At 27.7% G+C, this 9,750-nt stretch overlaps 1 protein-coding gene across 1 annotated transcript; it reads right to left on the bottom strand.

Moving 5' to 3' along the window:
• Positions 1–363: 363 nt before the first annotated feature.
• Positions 364–5,502, bottom strand: LOC122270636 (uncharacterized). Its single transcript, XM_087154017.1, has 5 exons — positions 5,367–5,502; positions 4,612–4,711; positions 2,801–2,931; positions 1,717–1,849; positions 364–695 (listed from the first exon to the last, which is right to left on the bottom strand). Exons 1-5 carry the CDS (start codon positions 5,395–5,397, stop codon positions 557–559), a joined length of 534 nt encoding a protein of 177 aa, XP_087010143.1. The 5' UTR covers positions 5,398–5,502; the 3' UTR covers positions 364–556.
• Positions 5,503–9,750: the final 4,248 nt, after the last annotated feature.

Below are 9,750 nucleotides of genomic sequence, written 5' to 3'. Positions count from 1 at the left end.
AACTAATTTAATTTTATTCGAATTAAATTACAAACACATCAATTTTGACTCTCTTGAAAAACTTTGGTCGGTGTTTGCAATTTATAACAAAAATCATGTGCCATTCGTTTTTCGTTTCAGGTTTGACAAAATTGATTTTTTTTTTTTTTTTTTTTTTTACTTTTTAGTCCAATTTGAAAAACATAGTTTGCATACTGATTATAATCTGATTAACTTGAAGTAAACTGAATAATTTAATAAAAGAAACAGTTTAATTTAACTTGAAAAAAAACTGCTTCAAAAAACTGCTGTTTGAGATTACAGTGATAAAATTAAGAATGTATAGTGCTTTGAATTTATATAATAAATAATAACGACATCAAATTTGTTTCATAAACTGTATTTAATATCTATTTCATTTATATATACTTTCAACGCACAGTAGACATTACAATATACTAGCATTGGTAAAACAACGAATTTTGATGCTGTTGTGATTTAAATTTCAGCTTAAAGCTCTATATTTTATCCTGCCAAAATTTCAAAGCATTCGGTAATAACTATTCACCAATACTTTTTAATCATCCTTAAAAAATGTACATAAACTTAATTCCAAGGCTATTGAAGTTTCTATAACATGTTTGAATGCATTTTGTGTCGTATTACTGCACTTCACGAATTTTTGAAACAAACAGTTCTTAACGCCATTTAAATGCCTGAAAAATAAAAATAAAAGAATTTAGAAGAAAAATACACAAGACGTAGCGAAGTTTAATAATCAAAAACAATATTACAACAGCTCACTTTTCCGATTTCAGAGAAACGGAATACTTTTAATTTAACAAAATCTCGCATAACCTAATCAAAAACTAAATGATACATGTTTTTCATAATGTATTGTATATCTTACATTATATAAAAAAACTCAAAATTGTGTTTTTACAAAAGCTATCGAATTTCTTTTCTCACAATGGCAGCGGCTATCTGAAACAAACAATAAGCAAAAAGGGAACTGGTTATAAAATGTGGACAAACAAGCTAAGCCTTATTTTTGTCTTTTTGTTTTTAAATTCATCAATTTACGAAGATAACCTAAGTTTTAGTGCTCAATTTTGTTTTAGTATTGCTTAATATTTTAAGCAGAAGAGAGGGAGAGAGATTCATTTTAAAGAAACTCAAGAAGTTCCGATTTTGTGCTGCTTGAGTTTAATGATGTCATTTATCGATACATCTATTTTTTTTTTACTTCTGGAATATTAACTCTATTCTTATTTACTTGGTATTGTTTCACTTAATAATGAAATATAGAGTTATTTCAACAAATAAATTTAATTTATTAATTTTTTCAAAAAAAAAAAAGAAAAAAAAGTATATATATACATATATATGTATATATATATATATATATATATATATATATATATATATATATATATATATATATATATATATATATATATATATATATATATATATATATATATATATATATATATATATATATATATATATATATATATATATATATATATATATATATATATATATATATATATATATACTTGTAGATCTATAATGTGTGCATGTATTATTATTTTTTGCCTGCATTCCGAACACTTTTATGCATGCATTATTTAAGATTTTTCGTAATTTCCTTATTTAAGCTGATATTAGATGCAACAGTTTAAGCTCATCCGAGTTTTCTTCGTGCGTGCTAAATTCTCATTCATAACTTACCTGCAAATAACCTTGTTTACTTCATGCTCTTCATACCGTTTTAGACCTTTCAAATCTCGGCTCAAATCAGCGCTGCACTCTTCGCCTGAGTCAGTTAGGGTTGCCATAGTACAGTTTTTATCGCTCTTAATAGCTGAAATTAAATCAAACTTTTCAGAAATAACAAAGCTATTGACTCACATTTTTTGCAAGTTTGCGTCTGCCCTGCCATGTTCAACCATTTTATCGTGGAAACGAACAGTTCTTAAATTTCATTGTGCGATGCTATGGTGGAATTGAAGACTTATTTAAAAGTATTTTTCGATGGCCTGCCATGCATATTGTCATGGATAATGCAGGAGACACAGTTTAAGTGCTTTACACTTGAAGCAAAACTATCGTTTTAAATTACATATACTATTTAGTCGTAAAAATTTATCTAAGCTTTAGAAATGACAAATAGCTTGAATATGTTAAAAAATACTTAAATCTTTAAAAATCTCCAATTGGGCGAGATTTTTCTACCTAAATAGAAATTATTAAAATCAATTTATATTTCTCGATTTTTGCAGATTTTTATGAATACGAACTAAGGCAACGTTGAAATAACTTAATTAAAAAGGTAAAATAAAAATAAAATATATATATATATATATATATATATATATATATATATATATATATATATATATATATATATATATATATATATATATATATATATATATATATATATATATATATATATATATATATATATATATATATATATATATATATATACTAAAAAAAAATTCTGATAATCAAATGGGTTATGCTTTTTAACTCTACTGTCCTTGGCAGTCATTTGGAAAATATTGTACGTTGTAATATATATACGTTTTTGATTTCCCCTAAATATAATTTGCAACCCCAAATGAGTATACTTTTTTTTTTACCCCGTTTTCTAACCACTACATAAATTCTTATTTCTTCTTTTCTTAAATAAACTAAAAACCAAACCATACTTATACTCTCGTTTGAGTAAGTTTTGATAAAATAATTGTACTCTCTAAACCTTGAAAGAAAAAAAAAATAAGCGTGAAAGGAGGCCGTCTCAACTCACCTTTATTTGATTCAGTCCCATTTGTACATACGTCCGTTAATGCAGAGATTGCTTGCCTTGCCGTGGAATCAAACCCCAATCCACATTCTGAAGAAGCATTCAGCTGACACTGATGCATAGCAATTTCATTCCTGAAGGATTAAAAATAAAAACTTTTCATGTGTGTGCATATATATATATTTTTATAACAAACAATTGTGCTGGAACTACATCCGTTTCTTATTACGCACTATATCCAGTTGCAAAACATTCTGTCATCAAGTTGTTCTGGTAAAATTACCGTACTTCATGGTAATGACATTTCATGTTAAAAACAAAAACATAATTTAGGTAATAAAAACCATAATTTACGGTTTTTATACCAGTCCTTTTCTAATTTTTTTTCGCTCATATGGTAAAGGTTTATCGAACATGCTAGTTTTCATAATTATAGTTCTTATTAACGCACATTTTGTAATAAAATACAAAACTGGAGAGTAAATTTAACCGTAGATTTAGGCTTATGTCACGCTCGAAGGTATAGGATAACTTTACCAAATTTCATCACATATTATAAAACCATATTGATTGATAATTTTACCAAAATCATTACCAAAGTACTTCGGTTAAAATTACCGATCTTTCTAGTGTTCCCAGAGCCAGAAACACAGTAAATTTTATCATTTTCTGGTATTTTTTACCATACTTTTTTTCTTTGAGTGCAGATACAAAGACCTGCAAAATGCAAATTTATAGGAAATTAATATGTGAAGCATTCGCCGTACTCAGCCAGTTGTCAACTAAGACGGTCAAAAAGGCTCCATAATTTCTAGACCAAAGACATGCAGTGACAATATGGTGAGAATCACTCCCCAACGGCCATTACTTCCCAGCCCAGGCAAGTTTCTACCTACCAATCGATCTGAAGCTAGGTGAACTTCAAGCTACTGAGGAGTATAATTTTATATTTAAATACCTTTAAATGCATCTTAATGTGTCGCACCCCATCAAGAAAAGTGTCATAACTCTGAAACGCAGTATTTGAGAAAAATCAACTTAAAGAATACTTTAATACTTATTCTGAAATAGTCACAAAACTGACACAACTGCCCTCAGTTGGATAAATTGCGGGTTAGAGATGTGATACTTTTTGAGCTTGATGGGTCACTTCATATATATTTTTTATTGACAACACCTCAAAATTGCTGTTTTTCGACTTGTGTCACTTTTGTTTATATTTTTTTTATTTCTCAATTTTTATTTTTGTAGCAGTTAGCAAATTTGTATCTGGACTAGTTCAAATTATAATGCTCTGAAAAAAAAATAATATATATATATATATATTTTAATTTTAACCTTTTCTGTCACAATAACTCCTTCTACTATTTTCACGAGACTGACTCATTGATGAAAATATTAGGCCAAACTTGAATATCACGAGTCAGACTCGTTGTTAGATTCCTTATCAAACGTGAATATCTCGAGTCTGGCTCGTAATTGACGTTTCGGACCAAACCTGAATATCACGAACAGTACTCGTGGTCTTAATCTCGGGCTAAACAAGAACGTCTGAATAAACTCTTTTCTCTTCTTAATATGAATAGGTATTTTATATCTTTTATCTCCTAATCTCTAATTCTCTCAGTCTCTCTTCTCTTAGGCTCTTTTCGCGAACATTCTGGTTCATAAGTAAGGCACAGCTATTTCCAAATTTCAGGGTAGTGCAAGGGGTTAACGAACTAACATTCAATTCAGTGCTTGAATTTTTTTATATTAATTTATTCGCTCAACATCATTTGTGCAAAATATTTAAATTAATGCGGAAAACTTACTGACAGTATGTAATATCTTCAGAAATTCGTTGCTTTGCCTGACACCTGGAGAGGGCGCTCTTGAAACATCTCAACTTACAAGTTGCAGTAATTATCAAACCTAAAATCATTTTTTATTTATTATATTAATAAAACTTATTCAGATTATAATATTCAAAATAATTATCTTTCTCAATCGAAATTATTTTAGTTAAAGAAAAAACGTTTAGAATATTTTGAAAATATGGTGGTAAAATTTACGATAGAATTTCATGTTAATTTTCTTAATTAGTAGTAAATGAGTTATGCAAAGAATAAAAATTCACATCTTTCAAAAAATTTATTGTGAAAATGCTCACTGTAAAAAATCCCGGATCAAATTACGGAAAAAAGTATTATTTTTTACATCAAAATCTATTTTTAACATGTTACGGAACAAAAAGTTTTATGCACCAAAATTTTTACAGTAATAATCTCCGTAAAATCACTGAATCATTATAATATTACTGGAAAAATTGCTGTGTAATATTTTTCGGTAAAAATAGATTTTATAGACGATGCACCCAAAGTGCTGTATTTTATCCGTAATATTTTACACTATGCAGAGAAAATACCTGATACTTGTATACCCGAGATATCACATATATTATATTTTACACGCATGACATACATTATTAGAGGTTTAAGAGATCTGAAGCATTTTAATAAACCGAAATTATAGTACTTTAGTATAAAATTATAAGCTATATCGGAATTTAGTAAGTTTATTTACTTACAGCAAAGAACAAATCCAGTTACAGCTTTCATGATGTAAAAATTTAGAAGATTCTGTAATCTACTCGTTTTTGACAATGTTTAGTTAAAAACAAATGAGTAAGAATGACAACTCTGTGAAACTAAATACCTGTTCTATGTCCAGACTTAAATAAAGGAGACAAAGGGATAAAAAAGAATATCTGAATACGTATAAATGAGTATAATAACTGTCTGATCCCAAAATTGAAATGAAGAACATCATAGAAAACTGATGGCTCTTTTCTGTTTTAAAAAATGCAATAGCAGGAGCTTTATTATGAATTTTGAAAAGATCCGTAGGTGGTAATTCTTCTTTTATATCATTTGCTACAAAACCCAAAGGTAGTTGCGTCATAACTATTTTTAAAAAATTCTCTCAAACATTCGAAAATGATTTCCTGTCTATAAATTTTTCCTGTCAGTGTATTATATAAAAAAAGTGATTCATATGATTTCATAACACTCTGTAATATATCAATACAAAAGTAAAATGTATATGTTAAATATAATGACATGTAAAAAGTCTATAATAATATTTATCTTCCTCCCAATTCAACAAATATAATATCCAGTCTATAAATTTTCTTGTATCATAAATAAATAAACTCATTCATATAGTTTCTTAACACACAGTAAAATATATGTGCAAATCTAGAAGCATATATATACGTGTCAAAATCTGTATTATTATATATCTATACCTCCAAATTCAACAAAAGTATTTTCCTTATAAATAAATTTTATTTACTAATGTATAACAAAAAAATTACCCGCATATTCTTTTCATATACGATAGAATATGTTCGAAAGTCAAAATGTGTAGATGGAAATTTAGTTTGCATATATGGGGAAAAAATAAATGGGACTTGACAACCAATAAATTTAACCAAAGTAATTTTATGTTTATGAACTTCTAATCTTAGCATTTAATTAAAAAAGACTGATCCGTATATTTTTATTATACACTATAAAATTTATACGTAAACATAAAAAATATATAAGTGCGTTAAAAAATGTATAACAATGTTCGTCAGAAAACCATACCAATGGAACTAGTATTCAGCTAAAGTAAAAATAAAAGGCAAAATTATCATGTCTAACTTTTTCTTGTCTTTGTATAGTAAAAAAAAAAGATTAATGAATTTTTGACATGCACGGTAAGACATATGCAAGTGCAAAATGCATATGCAAGTGCAAAATATATATGCAAGCGTAAAATTATTTCTGGGAAAAAAAATAATTAAAAAAAAACATAATTCTGGTTAATGGTACCAACATGTACGGTATTGGAAATTCTGGATTTCAAATTTATAGTTCTCATCACCACACTTTCAGTAAAAAATAAAATACTGAAAAGTAAAATTAACCGAAAAAATGAGTTTTGTGGCATGCTCTAAGGTATGAAAAAATTACCAAAATTTATCATATTTACCAAATTTTATCTCTTCTGTAAATCTATTATATTTTTCTCGAATATATTGTTTATTACCCCCAAAATCATTACCAAAGCGCTTTGGTAAAATTTACAGGTCTGTTTGATATTCACATAGAGGCAAAAATACGGTAAATTTAACCAAAATCTGGTAGTGTTGACCATATTTTTTTCACAATGCGAAATAAAATAATATAAAGCAAACATATAAGAAATAATAAATTCAATCTTAATTACCGAAACTTTTTAGTTTCTTCCCGAAACTTAATCAGTTAATTGCTTCATTTCTTTAAAATGTTTTTAATTTTAAAAAAGTTGGATATTTAAATGGCATTTCAGAACGTAACATTCATGTAATTGTAGGAAACTGTAAATTACTTCCTAGCCTAATTCTCGGTATAATTTCCTGACCTAATCTTAAAGTTACAATATACCGGGGAAATACCCTCATGTAAACTTTGTAAAGGACATCCTAAAAACTATTAAAACAATACACCGTTATTTTAAAGATAATTAATCATTAATTCGAAAAAATCATTAACCTGGGCTCTATTTAAGTTTATAGATAAATTAATTTTAATCAGAAATTAAAGAAAACTATTATCTAACGATATTGTTGTTTTTTTCTTATATATAAATGAATAAATTATGATCCATCTATAAGGAGGCGAATGGCCTCTTTTAAAGTGTTACAAAGTAATGCAACAAAAATAATAATTTCAATCAATTAATGAACAAATGATGGAAAAAAAAGAAAGTTCTAATTTGGAATAGTTTGTTCTAAATAAGTTAATTAACATATTATCACGAAGCCACTTTCGTATCGAGACAGACATCACAAAACGGACTTTTTTTCAAAAAAAAAATTTCCTCTTTTCTAATTAAAAGCTCAACAAATATTAGGCGAAGTTACTATAATTTATCATTCAACAGCAAGCCAAGGGGATTAATTTAGTTTCTAGAGAGACGCTTACACCAACGCAGTAGCAACACGTCACGATATTTCATCAAGCCTTTACTTCGCTGAGAGTAACCGTAACCGTGCACGTGATCAGGTTGCCAATAGCCTCGACCACCCCTAATTAAAGTCCGTATAATGAAGTGTCAAATCCTAGAGTTGTTTTGTTCCAATCGTTTTAATAAACGACGGTAAGGGTGCGCCGGCTGGTGCAATGGTAAATAAGCAAAGCTGGTTGCCACTTTCCAGCAGATAATTAGTTTCCGCCTCTTTTCAACACCTCTTCTCGAACAAAAGGTAGTTGAAGCACCCTTTCCACCTCTTGAGGAGTGATGCAAAAAAATTCTGGAATGCCCTTTCGTTTTGTTTTCAACCCAGCTGCCACGGTGGTCGACAATAAAAAAAAATTACATTTTAATTACGTTGTTAAAGAGAGATAATTACTATCTTTTAAGCTTTAACATTCGATGTCTGTTAAAGAATGAATTAAGTTTTTGCTACTGGTCGGCAGTTCTTGCTGATAAGCAGGTTATATCTAGAAAATCTTATTGTGAATATGCATATGAAACACGATTGATGCTCGTTGTTTTTCGTTTCATGTAAAAAGTTTTAATTTTTGACATTTTTTCCTGAAATATTCTTTGGAGTTCTGAAGAAACCCTAGCAATTGTTAGTTTTAATTTATGCTGAAATAAAAACACAAAGGATTTATTTTAATTTAGCCATTCATTATGGGTCCTTCTTTTGGTAAATTAAAAGACGTAAATGCCTAAATTAAAGTTTCATCAATTATGATAATCATTTGGGATTATCTAAGATAATTTTGATTCAAATAAGTTTTTATCAAAGAGAAAATTCGGATTGTTTACCTTTCATAAAAGTTATTGAAATTATTTGAAGGGAAAAATTTCATTGAAAAAGTTACGAAAAATACCTGAACTTAGTTTAATGAGTTTTGACTCAAAAAGTTAGTTCCTTATATTTAAACATTTTCTTTCCTATAAGAAAAGTTTCAAACAGCTTATTGGGTTGTTTGTCTTAGAAACTTTCGTATATCTTGCTTTTTTTTTGCTCTGTTAAGTTTCGGTTATTGTTTCTTAGTAATTGTTTTTTATGATAAGTTATCATAAATGGTTGTAACAGATGCGCCAACTAGAGTGCATGTGAGACTGCAATAAAGCACCTTTGTCTAGAAAATTAATTTTAATCTTAAACTTAACCACTAAACTTAGCTTTATTTCTAGGACTTTTAATTATTCAAAAGGAATAATTTTTTTTACTCTAACTTGGTCTATTCATAATGTTTTTGGTACTTCGTGATACTTTTCGAAACCTTATCTGATAGTCAAATTCAAAAACTGAATTTTGGTGGGTCAAACTTAATACTTCTTGTTCTTAATGCACACAGATTTAAAAAGCATACAAGAAAAACAATTAAATTATTTATCCAAATAAACAACAAATAATATTTTTTTTTTAACAAAAAAAAGTCATTTGTTTTTAGTGTATGTAAATATCACCGAATTACCTATGGAAATATCACAGAAAATAATCCACTTTTATACAATAAAATTCATTAAAATATTTCCTTTTCTGAAAATTTTATAGTTATGAATGGCGTTTTAGTAGGTCGAATTAGAACTGAATTTCACACAACTCGTAGAAAAATCAGTTAAACAATGAAATTTTAACATTTATTTTATTTGATTAAAAACAGGTTTTATCTTACTGCTAAAATAATATTTTACCGTTTTTCTAAATGTATGGGAAAACCAAAAAGCTCGGTAATTTTAACCAAACCTCTTCGGTAATGATTTTGGTAAAATTAACAATAAATATCTTACAGTCAAAGTAATATTTTACCACTTCAGTTTCTTGGGATTGTTTATTTAATATAACAATGATACCTTGTATATAACTCTATCCTGCATGGCCATCGTTGAGTTATGATATACCATTCTTTCGTGTTAATTTG

The sequence above is a fragment of the Parasteatoda tepidariorum genome, chromosome 10 (genome assembly GCF_982258835.1).
Source record: "Parasteatoda tepidariorum strain Cologne lab strain chromosome 10, Ptep-v5.0, whole genome shotgun sequence".
In the NCBI taxonomy this organism is placed as follows: domain Eukaryota; kingdom Metazoa; phylum Arthropoda; class Arachnida; order Araneae; family Theridiidae; genus Parasteatoda; species Parasteatoda tepidariorum.
This window is presented reverse-complemented; position numbering and strand designations above follow the sequence as displayed.

What these genes read in the sequence shown, in the direction of transcription:
- LOC122270636 (XM_087154017.1), bottom strand. Translation starts at nt 5,397, where the DNA reads ATGAAAGCTGTAACTGGATTTGTTCTTTGCT. An exon ending in AACTGGATTTGTTCTTTGCT is followed by an intron (nt 4,712 to 5,366) that starts GTAAGTAAATAA and finishes AAATGATTTTAG; the next exon opens with GTTTGATAATTACTGCAACT. An exon ending in GAAGATATTACATACTGTCA is followed by an intron (nt 2,932 to 4,611) that starts GTAAGTTTTCCG and finishes TTAATCCTTCAG; the next exon opens with GAATGAAATTGCTATGCATC.